Source organism: Crocodylus siamensis, chromosome 2, assembly GCF_052110815.1.
Source record: "Crocodylus siamensis isolate JL-2025a chromosome 2, ASM5211081v1, whole genome shotgun sequence".
Taxonomy (NCBI): Eukaryota; Metazoa; Chordata; order Crocodylia; family Crocodylidae; genus Crocodylus; species Crocodylus siamensis.
In genome coordinates this window covers 172860568-172884933 of record NC_143396.1, presented here as the reverse complement: position 1 = coordinate 172884933, position 24366 = coordinate 172860568, and the positions used below count along the sequence as shown (strand labels likewise).

General features: G+C 54.6%; 1 protein-coding gene across 3 annotated transcripts in view; it reads right to left on the bottom strand.

Annotated features, from left to right (window-relative positions):
- Positions 1 to 852: 852 nt before the first annotated feature.
- The window catches only part of PKP3 (plakophilin 3), a 48303-nt gene continuing 24789 nt past the window's right edge, over positions 853 to 24366 (bottom strand). The window contains exons 3-14 of one of the 3 annotated variants that reach the window (XM_090032330.1): positions 18390 to 18481; positions 16929 to 17644; positions 16002 to 16125; positions 15495 to 15699; positions 11030 to 11204; positions 10360 to 10477; positions 9680 to 9847; positions 8627 to 8812; positions 7433 to 7586; positions 6413 to 6605; positions 5669 to 5756; positions 853 to 4067 (exon numbers count right to left, since the gene is read on the bottom strand). In XM_090032330.1, the coding sequence (XP_089888456.1) occupies positions 4032 to 4067; positions 5669 to 5756; positions 6413 to 6605; positions 7433 to 7586; positions 8627 to 8812; positions 9680 to 9847; positions 10360 to 10477; positions 11030 to 11204; positions 15495 to 15699; positions 16002 to 16125; positions 16929 to 17644; positions 18390 to 18481 (2255 nt within the window). In that variant the 3' untranslated portion in view covers positions 853 to 4031. Of the gene's footprint in view, positions 4068 to 5668; positions 5757 to 6412; positions 6606 to 7432; positions 7587 to 8626; positions 8813 to 9679; positions 9848 to 10359; positions 10478 to 11029; positions 11205 to 15494; positions 15700 to 16001; positions 16126 to 16928; positions 17648 to 18389; positions 18482 to 24366 lie in introns of all 3 variants that reach the window. The other 2 variants (XM_090032329.1, XM_090032331.1) reach the window with 2 other exon arrangements.

The window sequence follows — 24366 nt, the reverse complement described above, 5'->3', positions numbered from 1 at the left end:
AAAACAGCTTAGATGCCAGCCCTTCTCCAGCAGTAGCATGGGAAGAAGTTATCTATAGCTCCCCATGTCAGCCAGAGCTTTGGAGCCAAGATGGGCTATCTTACCTCTGTGACTCCACACACACACATACACCTGGGCGTTCCCTTAGAGGTCTCATCTCAGGACATAACCACTCAAGCCTTGCTTAGCTTCCATGACCAAAGCACTGCCCAGGCTTCAGTGGTGGGTCTCCAGTGTCCTCTGTGCAGCCATGGGCTGGGTGGGGCCTGCACTCACTCCCCAGCCCTGCAGACATAGAAAAGGTAAGGTAAAAATGGCAAACTTCCTGATACCAAAGCAACGCCATGACTCGAAGTCACAGGAGAGCAGGTTTCAGCAGTACAACTTGAGGGACCTTTCCAGCCAGCGATGGCTGCAAGCCATCGGAGGTGACCCTACCCCACCTACTCTAACTTGTCACTGCCTGGACTGTTCTCCCCCTGTCTCCAAGAAAAGTATGTGGGAGGGCAGGCCAAGATGGACACAGAGCAGTAACTTGACAGCTAGTCCTCCCTTCACTCACGAACACCCTAGAAAGCACTTAGAAACATGGGAGGAAGAGCTGGGCAGTGTTCAAGGCCTTCAGTTAGGTAACAGAGAGGCCTGGCTCAGAGATTTCAGATAGCTAGGGGCAGATAGCCAGGAAGACAAACACACTGAGAGACAGCAGCCTCCCTTGGGTGCCCCACCTGTCATGAGGCTGTAGGCATGGGAGCTGGGCTCTGCTATCTGCCCCACTGCTGTGAAAGCAGATGCCCCTTCCTCAGGGGGCAGTGGCTTGCAAGAACTGGGACTGAGACTCAGCCCCAGGCAGCAGATTTTCTCCTTAGCCACAGTTTATTCCTGCCAAAGCTGCATCTCCAGCAAAGCAACTCCTGACTTCCCCTGGTCTGCTCTGCCAGCAGCCCCACCACATGCCCTTTGCCTAGTTTTTTATTGCTCTCCATATGTCAACACCACTGAGGCAGCACCATCCCTTGCTCATACCCTGGTCTCTTGGTCTCTGGCCTGTCTTCAAAGCCCCACACAAACAAATCAACACAATAGCCAGCGAATCCCAGCCTGGGTCCCTCCAGCGGGTGCAAGATCCAGGTTGGAGGAGACCTGTTGCGGCACGTAGACTCCTCCCTGTCAGGGGTGGGGAGGGATGGAGTTGGTGCGGTGCTGGCTCCTGATCTGATCACAGTACTTTGCTCAGGTGCATTTTAAAAGGGAGCTCCCCGGCTCCAAGGGTCACACAGGCAGAAGCAGCATCTGCTCCTCTGTGGGGCAGGAAGGGTCAGGGGGGTATAAGCAGCTCCTGAGACATCCTCCCTGCCCCCTTTGACGCACACACAAGGCAGCCCATGCCCAACACATGGCACCGAAGAGTGTCTCCTTGTGCAGCTGGAGGCGGGCTGGCCGGCCTGCCGCATCTGATGCAAGGAAGCCAACTGCTTAAGAAGACCTCTGCCCCCATGGATGGGTGACAACCACAGGGCTCAAGGCAGCTTGTGGTGACACCGGCTCCAGGAAACCACCTTCCCCCACACAAGCCCATGGACAGGATGAGGCCCAGGACTGCTGAGAGGAAGACCAGAGACAGCAGCTTTATCAGCCTTGCCTGTCCCTGTGAGACAGCTGAGCCAGATGCTTCCCCTATGCAACACAGAAAGAAACAGGTCCCAGAGACACCTGGACAGCCTGCCTGTGGTGGGACTGGGCTGCAAGCAGCGCCCTGCCTGGCAGCCAATGCAGGGTGAAGGCAGCACTCACAGCAATTCACAAGCCACTGCTGTGTCCCTTGTGGCACAGTCCCAACTCTAAGGGGCTGGCTCTCAGGGACTGGTTGTCCCCTGTGGCAGCTGCCTGGCTGGTTTTGGGGTGAGAAAGGAGGCAAGTGGGACCTGTCAAGAGGCAGTGGGGTGCTTCCCCCCAGGATGGCACAGAGCAGGCTCCCGGCTTTTTCCTATGGGGCATGGGGGTCAGGGAAGGCCGTGCTGTGCATGCAGCGAACACGCCGCTCTCTCTACAGCTGCCCCAGCCGGCCTGCTGGCTCCATGCCTCCCCACAGCACTGACATCTCAGGTGAGGAGGCGCTGAACCAGCCCCTCCCCACAGCCTGAAACAGCCCCAGGACACCAAGGGCTCCTGAGAGTGACAGCAATAAACCAAACACAGTGCACAGGCTCCGTCAGTTGCTTAATTGTAATCACCATCCCTTACATGCTGCTCCCATCCCAAAGTGCATCAAACCATTCTGCTACTGCAAGGCCTGGGTGCCCACCCACCAAACTGCAGCCATCTCAAGGGTGCACAGACAGCACAGTATGGCAGCAGCACTCCCACTGTCAGAAGGGGAAACAACACAGGTGCTGGGCAGGTTGTGGAACGTGGCCAAAGACGCCCCGGTACCACAGAAAGCCACAGGGTCTTGAGTGACCAAGAGAGCACCACTCCTTTCCCTATGCCACTGTCCAATTTCCTGCTAGTTTCAAGGTGGTTTATTGCAGGCATCTCACTCTGAATGCCCAATTACCTGTGATGCACCGTAACTCCCAGGGAGCCTGGTACAGGCCCACAGCGACCTCTTTCCTCAAGCAATTGTATTACATACAGGTTATTCTAAAGCAAAACAAACCCCACCGGGTACCCGATAGCACCACACCTCACAATCTACCTCCCCCCACCCACCTTAAATACCCTCTGACATGTGTTACTATGGTACATCTGGCGACGGGAAAGGTGAGCATAACACACGCACACACTGCATCAGGCCTGGGCAGGGCACAGAGGATGCCTCCTGGAGGATCTGCTTAACGGGATGCTCGGCAGCACCCGGGGAACTCCTCTGAGGAGAGTCAGGACCTGAAAGAGCTTTGGAGGTGGGAGAGAAATGTGCCCTCTTACCAAATGGTGGTGGAGGGACCAGGATCCGCCTGCTGTCAGGGCATACCAGGCTTGCATGAAGCTAGCAGAAAATGCACCTACTTGAGCCAAGACAGAGTCCTGCAAATCCCCAAACAAACAACCAACATGCAATTGGGAAAGTATTAGAGAAAACCAGAGTGAGGCCAGCCCTGGGGAGGCTGGTGGGAGGGAGATATCCTCTGACAGGTTCCTTGCAAGCCAGCTGATGCTTTTGCAGGGCTATAAAAGCCAGGGAGACAGCATCTTAGGGGAGGGTCTGGTTGTATTGAGGGGTTGTTTGGGTGTCTTACAGTAATGGCTGATTCAGGAAATGCCAGGGTAGCCCAGCTGAATAGCGGTTACTTCTAGCTCTACTGTTGTGTGTGTGAATAGTGTCTTGCCTCCCTGTGACCTTCAGACTTACAAGCCCACCACACGTCTGCACAACCCACTTCCCTACACTCACTGTTCTCTGAGCATGACGTAACAGACATACCTGCCGCGAGTATACAAGCATTGCCCCGATGCCACTAAGAAACTCCTGCTGCTAAGCTCCCTCTCTATAGCTGCCCTTTGCCTCTAAACCCCACACAACTCCACAAACATCTTGGATCTTCCTTAATTTAAAGAGGACATGTTTCTGGAGAAGTGTGGCGGGGGGAGGAAAAGTATTAATTTCAGAGAGTCACTTTGTGAGGAGAAATCCAGAAGCATAGGAACATTGTGCATCAGTCCCTTCGTGTCCCCACCGGCACTGGTAGACCTCCAGTAGCACTGCAACCATGAGTCCCGGGAGCTTTTCAGAGTCTTCCATGCTCACCAGAGTCCTCTGAACTCTCAAGGCAACACAAGGAGGAAGCGAGGCTGCCCCAGAGGGCCCCAGCAGGAAAGGGGCTTTCAGTGCGTTCGCATAAGAAACAGTAATGGCTGCAAAGATAAGGCAGGTGAGCCAAGCTGCTGCTGGTGTGGGACTATGAAGAGAGGGAGAGCTGCACCAAGGAGGCTTCCTGGGGTAAAGCCAATGAGCACTGCTACATAGGCAGCTTCCTTAGGAGCATTAGGGCTGGTCAGTCTCATCTCTGCCTCTCCTGGGACGCTTGTCCTCACAGGCTGAGGAAATCCTCCTTCCGGTAGCCCTTCTGCAAGGCACAGAGAGAATTGTCATAAAGAGCGGTGGGGCAAGGTGCATGGGCTGGCCTACCCTTCTCAAAGTGACTGAAACCCACCCTGTGCAAACCTCCCCCCCTTCCCAGTATCTCATGGTTCTGCTGTGGTAGACGGGTCTTAAAAACCAAAAGTGGGTTCATGGGGTTCATCTAGTGCCAGGTGGGACACACCAAGTAAAGGTGGACTCCATGAGGGGTACCTGGCCACAGCTGACAGGCCATTAGACAGTTCCTTGATTTATGAGCTAAGTTACACGGGGCACAGGAGAGGAAATGGAGCAGAGCAGGAGGAGGCAGCTGCTAGTGAGGGTGTGGCCTGGGGGCGCAAAAGAGCAGGAGATGGTGGGAGATGAATGAGTACTCTCAGGGGGCATCACTCTCATGAACAAGCTGCTGCTGAATCTCCCAGTTCACACCAGGACCTGGGGTGGTGACCTAGCGCCCCCTTACAATGCTCTGGGGTCATCTCCTTCTCAGGGTGTGACTGGGGAAGAAGTTGTCCCATCCCACGGGTAACTCTTGGGAGAGCTGTGGGGAGGACAGAGTACTGCAGACCCATCAGCCATTTGCTTATGCACCTCAGTGCTTTAGAGGAAGCAGTGCTTAGTCCCCAGTCCTTCCTAACCAGATGAGGGTTAAACAGCTTGTGTTGGTGCTGTGTATGTCATCACTCCACCTCCCTGCAGACGGGCCCTCCCTGCCCAGAGCTTCCCCCATGAGGAAGGAAACCTAATGCAACAGCAACCACTGAGCCCAGCCTCCTCTGGCGGCGAGGAGGACAGGCACATACTGATGCACTGGGGATGTCTTTTCATGCCCCCTGGCCCAGGATGGGACTGCTTTTAAGGGACATGGGCTGAGCTCCACCTGTGACCTCCTGGCTCATGCCACGGAAATCCCCATCAGGAGAGAGCTGCAGGAAGGCTTCCCTAGGGCCCTGGAGATTAGGGGAAGGTGCTGGGCAGGGAGCTTGCCTCCCCTAGCCAGGAGAAGGAAACAAAATGCTGACACTGCGCTGTCACATCTGACACATTCCTGTGAAAAGTTTAGGTTTTGGCAAAGCTGCGTTTCCCCAAGGAAAGCTGCTCCAAAAATTTCCAGACAACTCTTTTAGTTACCGTGCAGCTGTTAACATGTCAGGGCAGCACATCTCTCATCCTGCGCTAGTCAGCTTCTGAGCTGTGGCGTGGTAGTGTCTTACCATGGTTTCAGGGGCAAGACTGTAGGCAGAGTCACACTGAAGACTGTCTCCATGTGTCTGGCTCTAAAGGGTACCTGGCCATTTGAGCTGGGGAGGCAGAGGCAGCTGGAGGTGGTGCTCGTTCCATTGCTCCCTGGTATTCTGTAGGCTACAGAAACTGCTGGGCCATACCTACTTTAACCGGATGGGCAGACCATTGTCTTTGATTTTTTGAGTCAACCCGTCCTCTTGCAAGGAGAGTCCTACCATGTGAAGCCCCCCACTTTGCAGGAGAGAGAGCTCAGCCTGCCCCCTGAACCAAACTACCCAGCTCTAGGGCTAAGCACAGCTCCCACTGCCCACACCAGCTCACAGAGAAGAGGGAGGAGTGTACCATTTTGTAGTCCCGGTGAAGCCTGGTGTACTGCCACATGTTGGCCAGCAGACTGGAGGCAGCTCGGGAGGATTTCTCGCTGTCTGAGCTACGGCAAATAAAGACAGGACACAGCAACCTTCAGACACCTGGTGAGGTGAGGTGAGCTCAGAGCAACATGGTGACTAACTGGGGTGCACCCAGAGCAACTCAGGGAGGGAAGTCCCTTGAACTAGGGGGGAGGATCTGGCACTGAAGGGCAGAACAGGAGGGACAGGCCTTCGAGCCCACTGGGACTAATAATCACTGCTTCAGGCAGGGATCAGGGATGAGCAGCCTTCACCAGGAGCCCTGCACTGGGTGGGGTTGCAGGAGTTACTGGCACAGGCTTGGGGGAAAAGCAAGCTGGGTGGCTTTTAGCCACCTGCAGGAGGGCAGCAGCAGGACTGGACAGGCCTGGGATGACTGCCCCTGGCTGGGATGCCCATGCACCACAACAAGGCAACTTTTGGAGCATGTCCAAGGGAACTATGGCCAGTCTCATGCTGAGGTGACAGTCATGTGATAAGGAGGGTGGCAGGCTGGCTGGGGACTAACAGATGCTGGCCTTCTCATATCTCACCAGACCCTGGCAGCCAGGTGAAGTGGTGCCGGGAGAAGTCTCTCCTTGACCCATGCTGAGCTTCTGAGCCTGAGGAGCTGGGGGTGAGGCCTGATGCTGGCAGGGGAGGGGCATGGGGGGTTAGAAGTCCTGCCAGTTCCCACCTGTCTCTCTTCTTCTTGAGGTAGAAGAGCTTCCTCAGGCCGTCAAAGTAGACAATGTCACGGGCAGCAAGGGGGCTCTCCACCATCAGGTTGTTCAGCACTGCAATGATGTTCACGACGACATCGCTCGGGGGCTCCTTGTCACCAGCACTCCCAGGGAGCTTCTCGATGAGGTGGCTCACCACCTTGGTTGCTGCCAAGGCAAAGGGGCCACATCAGAAGCTATGGCTGCAGCAAAGCCCCTGCAGTGGTGTGCCCCATGGCCTCAGGGGCAGGCGGCAACTCAGAGAGGAGACCACTGGCCCTGAAAGCATATTCCAGGCTGTGGGAGGGTATGCCTGGAGAGCACAGGAAGGGGGCTTGGGCTGGGCTCACTGAATAGTCTGAGCCTTTTCAGTTATGAAATTCCCAGGTGGCGCTAAGTTGAGAGAAGGGGGTAGTACAGAGCAAGAACAGAGAACTCTTCCTCCATCCAGCTTTCTCTCCACCCATGGGGTCTCTACAGGGACTGTCACTGACCAGGTTTGGGGTGTGCTAAGAAGCTGGGGCAGAGAATAAAGCCAAGAAAAATATCTTGGGAAAAGTAATGGGGCAGTGTGTCCTGGGGATGAGAGCAGGACAGCAGGGATCGGGTGGGAGTTTGCAAGTCCCTGGTTAATCACTGGTCCCCACCATCACTGTGCATCTGGATCCATGATAAATGCTCCAGTTATCATGAACCACAGAAAGAAGAGCAAGTGCCACCATGTTGGGACTGAGCCTCTCTACCAAGAAGGTGTCAGGATGTGCCCAGGAGGGAGACATGAGTGCTGGGGCTGGTGTGACTGTGTTAAGGAGGAAGAGCTCAAGGCATCTGGCTCATCTTGGGGGCAGTCAATGCAGGGCACTGCCTGCACAGCCCCAACACCCACATTCCCAGGCAGAAGAGCCTTGAAGATCTCCCTGGAGGCCTGGCTTTGGCCATCAGCCTCTGACAGTGGGGCTGGAGCCATGTATGCCCCATGGGCACCCAGGACTCACACAGCTCATCCTTGTTGCGGGCGTGACGGGACAGGTTTCGGATCAGTCCTGTCAGGGAGCGCAGCTGGTGATGGTCGGCCGTGCGGACCCGGTCCAGCACGGGGTTCAGGATTCGCTCCTGCTCTAGTGCCAGCCGGCTCAACACTCCTGCCCACTGGGAATGGGGAATGGGGGAAAAGAGATTCAGACATGTAGCACACCCTGAGCTGCTCAATACCAGCCCCATCCCAAGCACATGTATCCCCCACCCCTCCAAGTCCCAGCCCCAGTCTCAACCCACTCAACCACCTGCCTTCACTCCCATCCTCACCCACAGCTCACAAACCCCACACTCATATCCTCATCCACTACCTATGAATCATTCCCATCCAGCCAGCCTCAGCACACCCACCTTCCTGCCCCCTGATTCCAGCTTATGCATTTCCCCATTTCTCCCAGGCTTACCCATCCTTCCGCCCTCTACACCATTTCTATTAACATTTCTCTGGTCCCTGCCCATGCCACTGGGCAAGGTCCAGTCTGTTGTGCTGTCACCTCCTCCACTCCCTGCCCCTCAACACCCACATTTTGCCCCTCCCTGAAAGTGGCTGCTATAGGGACCACTACACAGCTGGAAGGAAGGCCTAAGGCACACTTGTCAGGCCTGAACAGGGGGTACCACTCTCTGGAGAGTAGGTAAAATGCCTCCTTATCCCTCTGGGCCCTTGGAGCAGCAATTCCTGCTGTAATCTGTCTTCCTCTTCCCTTTTGCCACTCCCTTGTCCCCAGGAGTTTTTCCAGGTAGTGGGAGGCAGGTCCCAAAGCAGGCCTGAACAAGACTTGCTGCATTGGCAAAGGGGAGTGCCCATCCTGGCAAGCTGTGAGCCAAACAGCAGCCTCAAGGCAGGGTGGTGTTACAATGCTGTAGCAGGTGAAGGAGAGGGGGAAGGCCTTGAGAAACAACCAGCTCACATGGAGCTCCATTCAACTGCACGTGAGAAGCCCCGCCGCCCTGCCTGCCAAGGGGCCTCTACCACAAATGCAACCTCCAGGGGTGACTTAAGTACTGGACTTTCTATAGTGAAAGACTCAGGGAGGTCACTGTGCTAGGGGGGGTGGGGGTGGCTGTTCCCAGACTGTGGTTAGCAGGACAGGACTCTTCCACTTCCCTGCCTGGCTGGGTTGGGTGGGGCTGTGCCCTGCTCCTGGCCTTACCCTCCGGTCCCCGGCTGTGATGTTTTGCAGTGCCCCCGAGGCAGCCTCCGTTGTGTGCTTGTTCAGCTCGCACCTCTGGAGCAGGCGGTTGTAGACGCCCACGATCTGGGGGTTCCAGAGCCACTCCATCCCTTTGGGGTCCTTGGACACCTCCGTAAAGGTTACAATATCTGTGTTCAGGTAGTGCTGCAAGGCCAAGGAGAGAAGAGAGGCCATCAAATAAACATGACCATACACAGGCCCTGCAGACATATTCCCAGCGAGATGTTCCTATCACCTTCATCCATAAGCCCTACATCCCCATATCATCCCCTCTACTCCATGCCTCTCCCTCGTAGCTTTCTGCCCACTCCTTTCTTCAGTTCTTTGTGACCCAACACCATTTCTGCTCCCCTTCATTTACACTGATGTGAATGCTTACAGGGAGCTAATGTCAAACCACGTATGTGAGCACACATGCTGTGAATTGGGCCTCGGCTCTATCACCCTGGCAGTTGAGTGCTAATTCAGGGTCGAATCCCTGTGTTGGGGGGTATGCAGTTTTCACTATGCAGGAGCATGTTGCCCTCCCACCCTGGGGCCTTTTATGAAGGTGGAAAGGGATTGTTTTAAAATGTCCATGAATGAGTATTCATATGGGGTACACCAGCACACTGAGATAGGTACCATGTGACTCATCTGACCTGGCCAATTTTAGCCACACAACTGCCTGTGTTTAGCCTTCTTGGGATTCAAACAAGTCATGCTCTGGCATAGGAATCTACTTCCAGACATTATGTTTTCACATGCAAGGCCTGAACTGCTGCCTACTGTAGTCCTGGAGAGACTCACACTGACTATGACGTGCTTTGAGGTTAGGCCTTGGTTGTGTCAGGACCCAGCTTGTCACTCTCGGTCACCACCTGGCTGGATACTCTATGTCCATCCAGCCCCATCTCACCCTGTCTTGCTACTGCTGGTCCACTCAATGAGTGGCCATGCCACAAAATGGCAGCCAATGACTCTGCTGGCCTGCCTCCTCCCACTCCACCCTTGTGCTCCTCCTGCACTGACCTCTCGTGCCTTCTTGCTCTGGGGGTTGAAGCATCCCACCAGCTCGCCTGTCCCAGTGGTGCTGTCATTTCTCCGGTGGCCCTCCAGGCGCTGCAGCGCAGAAGGAGGCATCTCGTCATAGAGGCGGTAGGAGAGGTTCCGTAGCATGCAGACCGCATTCTCCACGCTCTGGGAGATGGGGAAGGGAAGAGGGTGTCAGCTCATGCTGTTTGCGCCAGTCAGAGCACCTTTCAGAAGCCCGCTTACTGGATGGGTCACCACTGTTCTGTGGTGGGGCTGGCTTGACCCACCACTGGCCTGGCAGCACTGTGTCATGGGGGTACACCTGATGATATCACTCCAATGCTGCAGCGCTGGCTAAGCTACTGGGGATCAGCCTGGACAAGGATCTCCCATGTAAGCAGGGGTGATGAGGCCTTTTGGACAGAGTCTACTAAGGTTCAGGTGTGTATGTAAGGGATGGAGTAAGGCAGCTGGTACTGTAGTAAATCAGAGCCAGGAGGAACCATTAGCAACACTGAGCTTCCCTCCTGCTCCTGATCCCTCAGCCCCTCAGCAGAGCCACATCCCAGCCTCAACATTCATATGTAGCACCCAAAATACAGGGAGTAGGGGGGAGTGGAAACTGCTGCTTAGCATGGACCAATGCACACAGTCTCCCCATGGGGCACAGGGCTCACCTTGTCCTCTGACTTCCCCACCTCCAGGGAGCTATTGATGTAGTGAATCATGGAGTCCACCAGCCTGTGGCACTCGCGCATCTTCTGCCGGGTCTGCTGGCTGGCAGAGCTCAGGTTCCTGCATAGGGAGCACAAGGCAGATTGTGGTGAGGAAGAGTCCTGTCCCTACCAGCCTGTTCTTTCCAGGCCCTGCCAGAAGCCACCTCCTCTGCCGCCTCATACCCACCATCCAAGCTGGGGGATATCCCATCTCTAAATGTAATGGCCAACACTGAGTGCTGCAGCAAGAGACACAAAACCCCTGTGATGTGACCTCTCAGGGGAATGCTACCCTGGGCCACTGACCCTGACTGCTGGCCAGGTTAACAGGAGGGCTGACAGGGATACAACAACCTAACCAGGGTGTGGTAGGCCTTGTTCATGGCACTGGCACCAACAGCAGAACCTAAATCTTGGGGGAGACATGGTCTTCATTGCTGTTAAGTTGTCCCAGCAGTCCCTTTCCTGTACCCATTGTACAGGTGCCAGGGCCCAGAGGCATGCTCCTTATTCCCACATTCCCATGCAGAAGAGCCATGAAGGTCTTCCTGGAGAACTGGCTTTGGCCATCAGCCTCTGTGACAGCTGGACTGGAGCCATGGGTGTGCCATGGGCATCAGGCAGCCAGTACCTGAGGAATCCGGTGGAGTTGTAGAAGATCTCAGCCTCTGAGGCATTCTGCTGGATGGCGGTGGGGGACCCCAAGCCCGAGAGTGGGACCAGGATCAGGCTGGTGAGCTGCTCCAGGGTGTCCCGGGCCAGGCGGTCCTTGAGGTTGTCACTGGAGGAGAGGTTCCACAGGATCCCTGCAAGGGCCAGGGCAGAAGCAAGCAGCACTAAGCCCCCTGGAGCATTCAGCACAGAGCGAAAACCCTCCCTTCCCACTCCTGGCCTTCAGTGGGCCTCCAGCTCGATGAGCCTGCCAGACATGGAAACAGGGCCTGGTGAAGTGTTCAGCCACTCGGCAGACACCACACCAGGAAAGCCCCAGCTCTGGCTCTGCTCTCTGTTGGACAGCAGCCTCCCAAGGTGTGGCCCAGTTACCTGGGGCTGCAGAAGTCTCAGTCAAAAACCACACACACAGTTGGCCTGGGGGCTGTGGGGTGGGGGACACACAGCTGCTGCCCTGCAGCAGTGAGGAGCCCAGGGAGCCACCCTGCTCTGTTGGCACCTACTGATACATACAGCAGCAGGAGGTAATAGGAGAAGGCGGATGTTGTTTGAATCTGGGCTGAGCAGGGGCCTGTTTTAGCAGCTCCCATGCCCCACAGGTCCACAGGATTGCTAAGATATTTTGCTGCAGAGAACAAGCTGTCTGGGGGGGTCTCCTTCAAATCCGGAAGAACTCTTTGGAGAATGGGGGCCCCGTGGGCTCAGCCACCCGCCGCCTGCTTCATTCCCGATACTCCCCCAGGGGCCCTACTCCAGAAACTGGGCTCTCCCTGCTCCCTCCTCCTTCCCACAGCCCTCAGGAGAAAGTAGAGCATCCCAAGACATCCCATGGTAGGAGTGCCTAGTGGATAGGGGACTGAACTGGAACTTAGGAGAGCTGGACTTGGTTGTTACAGACTACCTGCATGGCCTTCACCAAGTCTCTTCATTGCCTTGGGCCTCAGGTCCACCCCTGTAATTTGGAAGCAATAATCCCCAGAACAATCAGGAGACCCTCATGGTTGTGAGGTGCTTGGGTTCTCCAAGATCAATAGACTCCCTGAAGCTCTGATTTTCCCTTGGGGTGGGGGGAGGGGGTAAATGCCAGCATCCATGTCCCGAAGAAGCAGTGGGATAGGAAACAGCTCTGATCTTCCCCTGCCAGGACAGTGGGGTGGGGAGCCAGGGGCAATGGCACCAGGCCAGGGGATGATTTGTCTACCATGCAAGGCAAAGCCAGCCCCAGACCAAACTCTTTGGGGATTATTCTCTCCATTTACAGACTGAATGTAGCTAAAGCCACTCTCATGGACTCCTTTATGCATGTAATAGGCATTGAGCTCCTCACATCATAGCTCCTGGGCCTGACTTTCCCATTAGCCTTGGTATTAGACAAGACAATCGGAGCCTGGCGGGCAAGATTAGACGGGCCCTTTAATACAAGCAAATGTAATCTCTGCTGCTTGCCTCTCTCTGCGCAGCACTGCCTGTGACACACACAGCCAGGTGGAAGCTGGCCCCAGGCCAGGGCTCTCCCCCCCCCCCCCCCCCCCACTCATCTTGCTCCAGACAGCAGCAGCAGCCAGCCGGTGTGTGGGAATCCTGCATCCCTCCCCAGCCTCTGTATCTGCCTGGGCCTGGCTCCTACCAGCCTGGTTTTCCCCCCTCCACGAGAACTCTGAACCCAGTTAAAGCAACAATACCTCTTTTCTAGCCAAGGCTTCAGAGCAGGAGCTGGGTCTCCAGCTGCCTGCCCTGTACCTAGGGCAATGTCTAAGCCTCCCACCCCCTCAACTATCTGCAGCTGCCTTTGCCCCTAGTCCTGCAGGATAAGACCCAGAGCAGCCTGACTGTCTACTAAGGGAGGCTGCTTGTTCTTCAAGCCCATACATGCCAAGAAGGCTTTGTGTGAAGGCCCCCTGAGCATTTGAGGGAAGGCCACTGTGAGCCTGAATAGGGAAGCATGGAGAGCTATGACCAAAGGGGCTCTTGGTACTGTAACTGTGGTAGGTGGAGGGGAGCAGCGTGCCCTCATTGAATCGCTGGCTGCCTACCTCCAGGCTCAGCCATCAGCCTCATCATAATGTGATGAGTGGGCCTCAGCCAGCCCGTGTCTGGCAGCCTGTGCCCTGCTAACAGCAGGTAGAGTACAGCCACAGCCTGACTATACGCTTTTGCCTGAATTTTATGGCTCCATCACTTCAATATTTACTTCATCTTTACTGTATGTCCCCTCATAACAACCCTGAAATGTATAGCAGTGCTGTTTAACATTTTCATTGGCAACATGTATGAGGGGGTGGAAAGCACACTGTCCAAGTTTGCTGATTGACACTAAGATGTGGGGCGAGGTGGACACACTTGAAGGGGGAGAGAGGCTGCAAATAGATTTAGACAGACTACAAAAGTGGACAGATGAGAATAGGATGGGGTTTGATGTAGATAAATGCAGGGTGCTGCACCATGGGAGAAGGAATCCACATCATATGTACAGGCTGGGGAGTTCCCCTCTTGAAAGCACAGAGGTGGAAAGGGATCTTTGAGTCATTATCGACTCCAAGGTAAACATGAGCTGCCAATGCCAGACCGCAGCCAGCAAGGCCAGCCATACCTTGTCATGCATCCAAAGATGCATCTCAAGCCGGTCCAGAAAGGTGATACTCCCCCTCTACGCGACATTGGTCAGGCTGCAATTGGAGTACTGTGTCCAGTACTGGGCGCCGCACTTTAAAAAGGATGTGGCCAGCCTGGAGAGGGTTCAGAGGAGGGCCACCCATTTGGTGAGAGGACAGCAGGACAGGCCCTATGAGGAGAGACCGAGGGACCTGAACCTGTTCAGCCTCGGCAAGAGGAGGCTGAGGGGGGACCTGGTGGCTGCCTACAAACTCATCAGGGGAGATCAACAGCAAATAGGTAGAGACCTTTTCTTCCCAGCACCACCTGGGGTGACGAGGAACAATGGTAATAAGCTGATGGAGAGCAGGTTTAGGTTAGAGATCAGAAGGCAATATTTTACAGTTAGGGTGGCCAAAATCTGGAACCAACTTCCCAGGGAAGTGGTCCTTGCCCCTGCCTTGGGCAAATTCAAGAGGAGGTTGGAGGATCACCTGTCTGGGGTCTTGTGAACCCAGCATTCATTCCTGCCTGAGGCAGGGGGTCAGGCTAGATGATCTGTTCAGGTCCCTCCTGACCCTAGCTACTATGAAACTATGAAACATTTCTATCAACATTTGACATTGTGGCCAGAAACATTGCAACAACATTTTGGAAAAGGACAACCTGCTCAACTCAACCTTCCTCCTCTCACAGTATGTATCTTGTCTAGTGCCGCTTGATGGGGAGATGGTGCAACTGTAGTATGAACCCAAAGGGGAGACAATGATAAAGCCACATCAGCCATTCCTGATCCTAAATGAATCCACAGCTGCCTGGAAACAGCCTCTGGAGTGAAAGTGCTGGCAGGACTTTCAGGACAACCTCTCATTTTTAGATGTTCCTGACTTTCTGATAAGATCTCTCCATTGAAATTGTCTAGGCTTGGCTCTGCCCAGAGAGACATTTATTTTTTAGCAGTGGCATGTATTCTTTTTAGCTGTTTCCAAGGAACCGAGCCTCATGTCCTCAATCTAAGCAAAGTTTTATGATGGTTTTGATTTTGCATGCAGCCCAGAAACTGCTGGACTTGGCAGAGTGGAATTCTCCAGGCTGGTTGCACTTCATGGAGGCCTGGGCCCTTGTGTGCTTTGTAAAATCAGCATGTCCCTGGAAGGTGGCAAAAGCCATTAGGCTGGTTTTGAACAAGGTCCTGACACAGAAAAGGAGCCAGAAGATGGACTCTGGGAGAAGGAGGATGGTGATTTTCTATCAGGAACAGCGGGGGGAAGTTGCTACACTCTACCAATGGGGGCCAACCTTTTTTGGCAGGTAAGCCTTCCCTGCCCAAAAGCAACTCCAGTTCCCTTCTCCTGCCTGATCTGCTGCTCTTCTTCCTGCTCCCTGCCTTATGCTCCCTGTCTGATCTGCTGCTCTGCTTTCTCTTGCCTATCCTACCTACTGCTGCAGAGCCTGTCCTCTCCCTGATCTCCTGTGTGCCACATACAAAGGCTGCCTGTGCCACTTGTGGCATGCATGCCATGGGTTGGGCACCCCTGCTCTAGACAATGTGGCATGAGACTGAGATTCAGGAGACCTGGATTCTGTTCCATGCCCTGCCACTGGCCTACTGTGTGACCATGTGACTCTTAGCAACACATGTTTGGGTTCCCTATTATCTGTCTAGACCGTATGCTCCATGGAACAGTTCATGCTGTCTCATTCTGGGTGCAACAGGTACCACCACAGAGCCCTATACTGTGTTGTGGCCTCTAGGTACCCCTGGAATACAAAGACACTAGCAATAGTGCTCATATGCCGCCCGGTGCCCTCTCCTGTGTGTGCACCCCCACCTGTGACATTCTTGCGCAGCTCATCGTCCGACTCTTTCAGCGTCCGCATCAGCTCATAGATGCCGTTCTCCTCCACCAGTGCCAGTTTATTTTCAGCATTGTCATAAATGAGGTTGCGTGTGGCACCAGTGGCATGGCGCTGTACCTCCTGGTTGGGGCTGTTGAAAAGCTTCACCAGCTTGGGGACAGCTTGGAGGCTGCGAGCCTGAAAGGAGAGGGATCAACAGCTGTGGGACTGAGACATGGAGGCAACTCCTGAGAACAGAGTCTGCTCTGGCCTACACTGGATCCCTGCCTTGCTGCCATCTGTGCCCACACCTGCCCCCAACCAGAAAAGTCTGAGCAGGCCCTTCCAACTCCCTTTGAATCACTATTTGGCAAAAAGAGGTTCCTGCAGACTAACAGGGGACACCTCCTCTCAGTATCTTCCACTAGTGTGTATACCCATGAACATGCTGCAGGACTTGAGCCCTGATCAAGGGCAGCCCCATGCTCACTGCCCCTCACCTGCTTTTTGGCATTGCTGTCACTATAGCACTTATGTTGGATGTAGGCAGCTCCCAGCACCTGCAGGTTCGGGTCGCTGGCTATCAGGTATTTCACCGCTGAGGGCAAGTCAATGTCATCAAATCTGAAAGACAAAGGTGGGTCGGGAACCATTACCACATCCTCCTAGGGGGCCCTTCTTCCTAATCTGCTTTAATGTAGGGCTCTGCCATGTCCTGCTTGCCACATCAAGGAGCCCCTCTTATAGGCACTGACTCTGTGGGTGTTCTGGGACTTAAGCACTCACTGAAAAATTTTAGTCAATGCTCAGCACCCACAAGTTATGGCCGTTTTGGTTTTGATGTTAAAAAAAGTGTGCTTGACCAGGAGAACTAGCGTGTTACTTCAAACCAGCTCTGCAGTGTCTGTAAAGATTGGGCACTTTCAATGGGGCTTTTTGGCACTTTTAGCTAAAGCTGATTCCATCAGCTATTACATAAAAGTGCCAAAAACACCCCACTAAAGCACCCGATCTCCACAGATGCTGCAGAGCTGGGTTGAAGTAACGCACTGCCTCTTCTGGGCACGTGTGGGGTTCAGTGCAGGAATGTGCCAAGTTTGAAGTAAAGTGCTAGGTTTTGGGGTTTTTTACATCTGCAAGCACCTGCTGGCAAAAACCCAAATCGGCACCTATGGTCCTCCAGTTTGCCCCAGTATACTTCTTCACTGGGCCCAGCACCATGTGGTCATCAATCCCTGGCCAAAAATGAATAACTAGGATGGGACTTTTTCAAAGCCTGACATACTGCTTCAACACCAGCCTGTAGGGGTTGCCACTGAGTGGCAAGCTCCTTTCCTTACATCCCCTGTGCAGGAATTTCAGTGTGTTCCTGTCCCCAGGCCAGCTTCTCAGGACACACCAGCCGTGGGTCTGTCTCCAGCACTCACCCGCCAGAGTAGGACTGCTGGGACATCAGTGTGTGGTGCCCATTGTACATCCCACTGGACCACAGGTCCTGCAGTTGGTGGTTGGACTCTCCCAGGCTGCGCACAGACGGGGCACGGGAGCTGCGCTCTACTGTGCCCACATAAGAGCTCCTGGCTCCCGTCTGGAGGCCGCTGATGGAGCCAGTGCTCAGGCGTGAGCGGTTGTTGCTCTGGAAGCGCTGGAGAGTGCGCATGGCAGGCGCACGGATGGTCCGGTTTTGAGGTGCCTCTATGCCATCCATCCAGTCAACTGGGCTCTTCATCCCAGCATTGGAACCGGCACTCATCTGCCTCTCGAAGGTGTAGGACCTGGTGAAGCCACCACCGGCCCTGCCTTTGTAGAGGGAACCATGGCCCACTGGATCCAGCTGCTCAGAGATGATGCTGTAGCGATCATCTGCACGCGTGGGGCTGCTCGGCCCATTTGTCAGGCGCAAGGAATGCAGCGACATGGTGTCGAAGTTCTGCCGGCCCCGGTAGCTCCGCTCATGGAAAGAGTTTGGCCGCGAGATGTGGGTGGCTGGCATGGGGGCATAGTTTGTGACATAGGTAGAGACCTTTGGCACACCACCATTGCTGATGGCTGCCATTTTCCTGTGGGATGAGAGGTCCACAGCTGAACGGGAGGACCAGCCAGCAGACTTCATCGTGCCATAGTCCTTGGCCATTGGCTGATACTGCTGTGGGAAGGAGGAGACCAGAGTCACCAGCATCCCATTTTAATAGCAGAAGTGCTCTGTTCTTTGAAAACTTCCAGCCCAGCAAACTACCAGGCTGGGATTGTATAGCTAAGGGAGAATCTTCTTCTGCCCACCACTGCCACCAGCAGGAGAGATCCTGCCCTCAGCAGTACCTGTGCAGCCTCCACCACATCATCCCCTGGAGATAGGGGCTGAACAGGTATAACTGAAGCCATCATTTAGCTGGCAGACCAGATATCATTGATCATACCAGGAATCTCAGCTCCCAGCCTGAGTTTATGGGACTCTTCTTTTTTCTTTTTCTTTTTAATGGCATCTTTTAATTCCTACCTTGAGCACATTTGATTGACTGACAAAGGGTAAAATCCTGGCTGTACTGAATGAAAGCCAGGCATCTGTTCATGCCAGAATTTAATCTGAGAACCAGGGAACCCCATGGGCCTGTATTTAGCTGCTCTGTGCTACAAGGGCTCAGATATAATGTCGCCCGAGCACCCTGAGGCTGCTGTGAGCCCAGTTTTCCTATTATGCCATGGAAGGGTCACTGGATCACTCCCTTTTCTCTGCTTCTCCTCCTTCCTCAGCTGGCACTAGGGGAAAACACTTCAGTCACTACAATAATACAAAATTCTGTAAGAGGGATGTGTTGTATACAGGGTAGATCAGACAGATGGGTGGGTTGGTCTGCCTACCCACACCCAGCAGGTGAGCTCATACATACAGCGCCTTTGTGGTCTAAGCCATTGGTCTGGGACCTGGAGCTGAAGGAGGACTTCAGGGTGTTGTTGTACTGGATTTGGGAGGAGCCACCACCTGCGGGACAAAGACAGACAGACAAGACAGGCAGTATTTAGCAGAACCAGAAGTGATCCATGTACTCAGAGCCTTGCAGTGGGACCAGAGCGTGCAGACTCTGCTGAGTGTGACACCAGTTGGATGGGTGTGGGCAGCCTGGCGCTTTGGCTCACGGCAGGGGATGCAGTCTGGAGTTGTGGACTGGCTCCCACTCTCAGAAGTGGGCTGGTACTCAGCCTTGGGTCTACACAGCGTTCCCACTGTGAGTTAGGTTGGCAGAGCACCTGGGCTGGCTGGAGATCTGGGACCATCACCAGGAGGTCAGTGGGCCCGGGCTGAGAGTCTGGACTGAGCAGAGGAAGGGGCAGTCTCTGCACCAGCCCTGCTGTGCCTACAGGGCTGGTCTGTCCCCACAAGCAAAGCTGGGGTCTTGCAGTCCTGCCTGGGAGACACTTGCGTTCTCGAACCAAACACACTTGGTCTTTCAGCACAGCCAAGCTAATCTGGCTCCTGTTCCCTCTCCCCCGCCCCTGCCGTTTTCTACATACTTTCCCTTTGTACACAACTCCCCTTTCAAGCCCTCTCCTAACAAAGGGCTTTTAGAAGGTCTGGAGCTGGCAGGAGGCCTGGCAAGCGGAAGGGAGGTGCCCCACCTGTGCCTGGGAATCAGTGCCACGGCAGAGCTGGTGACAGATTATTTCGGGAATCACTGCTGCATCATGGGAGACCTGCACTAAGACTCTGCCGGGGTCATAAGTGGAATGGGTTTGAGCAGCTTCAGCTCCTTCAGAGGCCAAGGTCTGCCAGTGGCAGACCATCGAGCAGGGAGCCGTGACGCAACCGCTCCAGGTCTGCAGAATCTAAGTTCCTGTGGGGCAGGAGCCGTGTCTCCTCTGGCTCACAGCAGCATGTTACTATGGAGCTCTGAGATCCCTTTCCTGATCCACCTTGGTTTGAGTGAGACCTAAGATCAATCATCCTTGCCCTTTGGCTGCTGGGAAAATCAGTGTAATCAGGATCACCTCTGGTCTCCTTGAGCTTGGCTGGGGGGTTCTGGGAGGTCTCAGACCAGCTCTCATAGACCTTACCCGAACGATCAGCCTTGCCAAAAGCAGCTTATCTATCAAGGCTTTGAGTTCAAGTTTCAAGTGGCCTGAACAAAAATCCCTTCCCCTCTCATGCAAGCAGCAGCTTAGGTGTATGATGTCTTCCTCTTCCCAGCAATCCAGCTGCCTGGGGCGTCTGCCAGAGGAAATAAGACCTGAATTTCTGGGTGCCAAGCACTTCTTTTCCATTTTGGTACCAAAAAAGGTCCTGGGGTATGCTGAACATCTACCCCATTCCCTTGACCTACCGTTTACAATTGCTTTCACCCATGGAGCTAACTACAGATGTGGAGCCACCAGTTTTATTGGTGTCTGTTTTGGAAACAATTCCAGTCAACGCAGCCAATCAGCTGGGTGTTACTTGCCCTACTGACCACCCAACAGAAATTGGGTCTTTTGTTTTCCAGCAGTGAAAGGAGCATAGGCCGCAAATCAAGGCCAACTCCCCATGCCATTGCTAAAACACTGCCTCCATGTAGTCTAATACCCTTTTGTGATACCCCCGTAGGAAGAATAATAATTATTTCCCTGCCAGGGACACTGGCACAGCCCATCTCTCCTCTTATTTATCTGGGACACTACCAAATCATGGTCATTACTGGGGGTTGTTTAATGGATTCATTCATGCAGAATTGGCCTGACTTGCAAGGAGCCCAATTTAAAAAGAAAAAGTGACTGAGTTCATTTCAAGGTAGCTAGAATCGAAAAGGCTACAGCCTGCCTGAAGCATTAGCAGTCGCAGTTTACTGCCACTCACAGGAATACATGCTTTGGCATACCACCTTACATGTTGGTCCCATCTGTCTGGTCCCAACTGCAAACTCTTGACTTGAGACTGGACAGACCATTCCAGATTTATATACAATTAGCATCTCTCCAAAGGCAAAACTCTGTGCTAGGACCGAGGGCACTGGAGAAGTTCAGTGGGGACCAGGACCCAGAACTGGGATGGAAAGATGACTGCAGGTTGATACCGGGGTATACTGGTAGAGGGATGCGGGCAACACAGACCTGCAGGGCTGTGAGGGAGGGGGTGCATTGACAGGTCTCTGCAAGACTTTGCACAGTCCAGGCCTGCACGTTCTGGTCAGGAAGTGGGGGGGGGGGGGGGCAGGCTGGATCAAGTGCCACCTTGCCAACTTCTACAACTAAGCAAGTGCTGCCCAGGTCTCAAGGCTGCCTGGCCCAGCCCCAGGTCCCAGAGACCACACCCCAACCAGGGTGAATACATTATTGGAGATGGAACATGATTTCCCTACGCCTCTGTCAACCAAGCAGGAGACAATGTCCCATCCTGCAAGCACAAGGTTAGGGCAATGTCTTCTGGCACCTGACTGGAGCCAGAGGAGATGACAGGGGGTTGGTTTAGGTCAGGAGAGGTGGCAGCCATGAGCTCAGGTTTGGCCAGCTTCTTTCATCCCAACAGCAAGCAGTCTGAGAGATGCCAGGCAGGCCTGGGACGTTATGTAAACACACTGCTCCGACACACTGCTGCAGACCAGCTGGGGAGTCAGTCTGTGCGGGGTTGGGGCCCTGTTGGGTGAGTTGGACACCAGTGTCCCAGAACTGGGGGGAGCCAGCAGGAGGAGCTGGAAGCCAACACACTCTGGTCCTTCATGGTTACAGCAGGAACAAACAGAGCCATGGGAACCCCAGCATGTACAGAGAAGGTTAGAGCAGCCGACTTCACCACTGAGGAGCCTCTGTGGGGACCCCATGCTCAGGGTAGGATGGTTCCTGTCTTTCCCCAGCTCTGCCCAGAGAGCAGAGGGCAAGGCTGCAAAGAGATGTCCTACTTCGCCAGCCACCAACCTCAGTATGGGACAGGGAGCCCAGCAACTGCTCTGCCACTACCCCGTCAATCATTTCCAGCTGTGCCACTCAGACCATACATGTGGGTTAAGTCTTCCCTTTTGTGGGAAGGAAGCCAAACCAATTGGCAGGACCGTGCTGATGCACCAGATCCCTGGGCGGACACTGAGAAAAGCTTTCCTGCTGCCTGGGAGCCCTCCCAGCAGCAGGTTTCAGACTGGCCCATCAAAGGCATCTGTGTTTTTAGACTGGGAATGGCTCTGGTGAGGGGCGCTGTGCTAGAACGTGCTCTAGTGCTGTCACAGATGGAGCTGGCACTCAGGTCTGGGAGGGCCTTTTAGTGGCAATGTCCTCAGCTGAGTGGGGACGAAGGAGGTACTGTTCCCCCTTTGCCTCAACTAGCCAGGGGAAGTCCTTATAAGTCTATGTCCCACAAATCAGAGGTTATCCCAGTGCTGGCTACACCCAGCTGAGTCCCAGCTGGTGAGGAAGCCTGTGGCACCCCATGGGGGTTTGGCTGCAGACCTATTGCAAGGAAAGGCCAGTTGCAGCCTCCCCTACCCACTATAGCAGCACCCTGCTGGTGGTGTTTGCCGGGCCATGCTGTGGCCCTGCTATGCTAACTGGCTGTTGCACAGTGCCTGTGGCAGGAGGGATAGGGCACAGGGTGGTGGTTAGTATCTGAGGGGGCAGGGACTCTTTGTGCACTCATTGCCAACACAGGTGGAATGGCTGCTTATCGCTGGGTACACAGCACAACTGATAGTGCCAGGAACACAGCCCCAGGGATGGACCACAAACTGCCAGAGGCCAGGAGGTGCAGGCTTGCTTTAAGTCTCACAGCTTCCCAGACCCTGGGAGGGTAAGGGCTGCCACTGGAAAGGAGAAGGAAACCCAGAGGCTTCTGCCACCTGCCAGGCTCTTCTGTTATCTTGCCAATAGTTCACAACATTCAGCGGCAATGCAAAAAACACTTCAAGGTCAAAGGCCCATGTAGCGCAGGTGTATGTGGCATGCTACCGCCACATGTGCTATCAGAAAGCAGAACTCAGCCTACAGTGTGAGCATCCTTCCTTCTCTCACTGGGGAAGAGAGCAGAGCCCCCAACCTCCCCCCCCCACCCCCTGAGTGAGTGTACAGCTATGACAGCCACCAGGGCTCAGGGTGCCCAGAGCTTTTGGGGAGGCCACCCATGGTCCAGGGGCACTGATAGCTTTGGGGAGACTGCTGGCCAAGTTCATCTAATGGCACTTCCAAGTGTTCTGGGTGATTGCCCTGCACTTGCTATACATGGCATTTTCCTGCTTGCCTTCACATCTCCCATCCCTGAAGCCTGTGTGGGTCCCAGCTTGGCATTCACACCAGGCAGGGAGATTCCTGTAGAATGAGAACATGCCAGCCCCAGAGGGAGGTCACTTATGACACTGAGGAACAGAAAAGAGCAAGGAGCAGTTACTGGCAAAGTGTGAGGAATGGCTGGAATGGCAGAGAGTGTTACCCACCAAGACCGAGGTGCCCTGGCAGAGCTGTATGGAGACCCAGCCTGGGAGCAGTAGGGGATTGCACCCCATGACTGAGGTATCCCAGAAGAGAGCACTAGGGCTTCAGCAATAGGCAGAGCACAGCACCAAAGGGCAGCCTCCAGCTCCCGCCATGCCCAGCAAGCCAACGAAGGCAGTATGAATCACCAGTGCATTCCTTGCTGCCCCTCCTTGCTTCTGCTGGAGTGGGTTGGCCTGCCCACACCCTGTCTGGACGATGGCTGGCTGGGCTGATGAAGCACCTTGTCATTCTGACTGTCCCTAACACACTGTTTTATGAAGCATGTATAACCCTTGGCTTAACCCTTGAGCATGTGACAAAGTCCAGAGAACACAGCACATCCAGGGAGGGGAGATGCCTGCTCTAGCACATCAGATAGGTCAGGCACCACGGCCCAGCCACCTCTGGCACTCCTATGTCAGGGCCCAATTCCCCACAGGAGAAAACCGCAGATGGGAGGCTTCCCACTGATTTCAGTGGGCTTCAGATTGGGCACTTAAACATTAGGAAGCGGCTTGACTGACAGCTGCAAGACCAGGCCTGATGTAAACAGTATAAAATCCAAGGGAATCCTGCTGAGATGAGGGAGTGGGTCTAGGACTCAGAGTCACAGGAGCAGACATCAGTGAACCCTCAGCATCAGGAGGGCTCCAGCTCTGCACAGCACACGTGTGACACATCTCAGGCCTCATGTCACTCCACCATCAGGCTCTCCTGCCTACAGACCCGCTGGACTGGAACGCACACAGGCTACCAGGGCCTTCCCAAACACTTCCCAAGGCCAAAGGCTCTCTCTCTCCTACCCCCCAGCCCTGTGGTGATGGGAAACAAATGGGGGAGTGGGAGGTAAGTCTTTAGGGTCTCCAGTGTTCCTCTGTCCCCTACCGAGGCCCAGCCTCATGCCAGAGCCCAACTGGATTTCCTTCCCAGGAGAAAAGCTGTGACTGGGGGATGCCTCAGAGATGTGGTTGCACTGGTAGGGCCGACCATTATCTCAGGATAGGGGTGAGCCCTTGACAACAGCCCTGGCTGCAAGTCGCTGCAGTCCTGGCTCCACTGTGATGTTCAGCTTTCAAGAGCTCTGAGCCAACTTGCATCCAATCGCATGCAAAGCCCTGGGCTAGCCCAGCTGTGCCGTGGATCTCCCTACATGGTGATGGCAGGCAGCAGGCTCCTGAAGCTAAGGAAAGAGGCCTGCACCCCTGCACTGTCACCCTGCAGACATTCCAGGCAGGCCCTTGGGGGTCTGGATCTCTTGCTCCCCAGCAAGCCATTTCCTCCTGGCCCAGCTCCTCTAGCCCCACCCCTGGATGTGATGCACCTTCCAGTCCCCAACCAGGGACTCTACATCCACGCAGCCATGAGAAGAAACACCTGGAGGGGCAGGTGGGTGCATGGGCTGAGGAGCTGGAACATGATTTCCCTATACCTCTCTCAACCAAG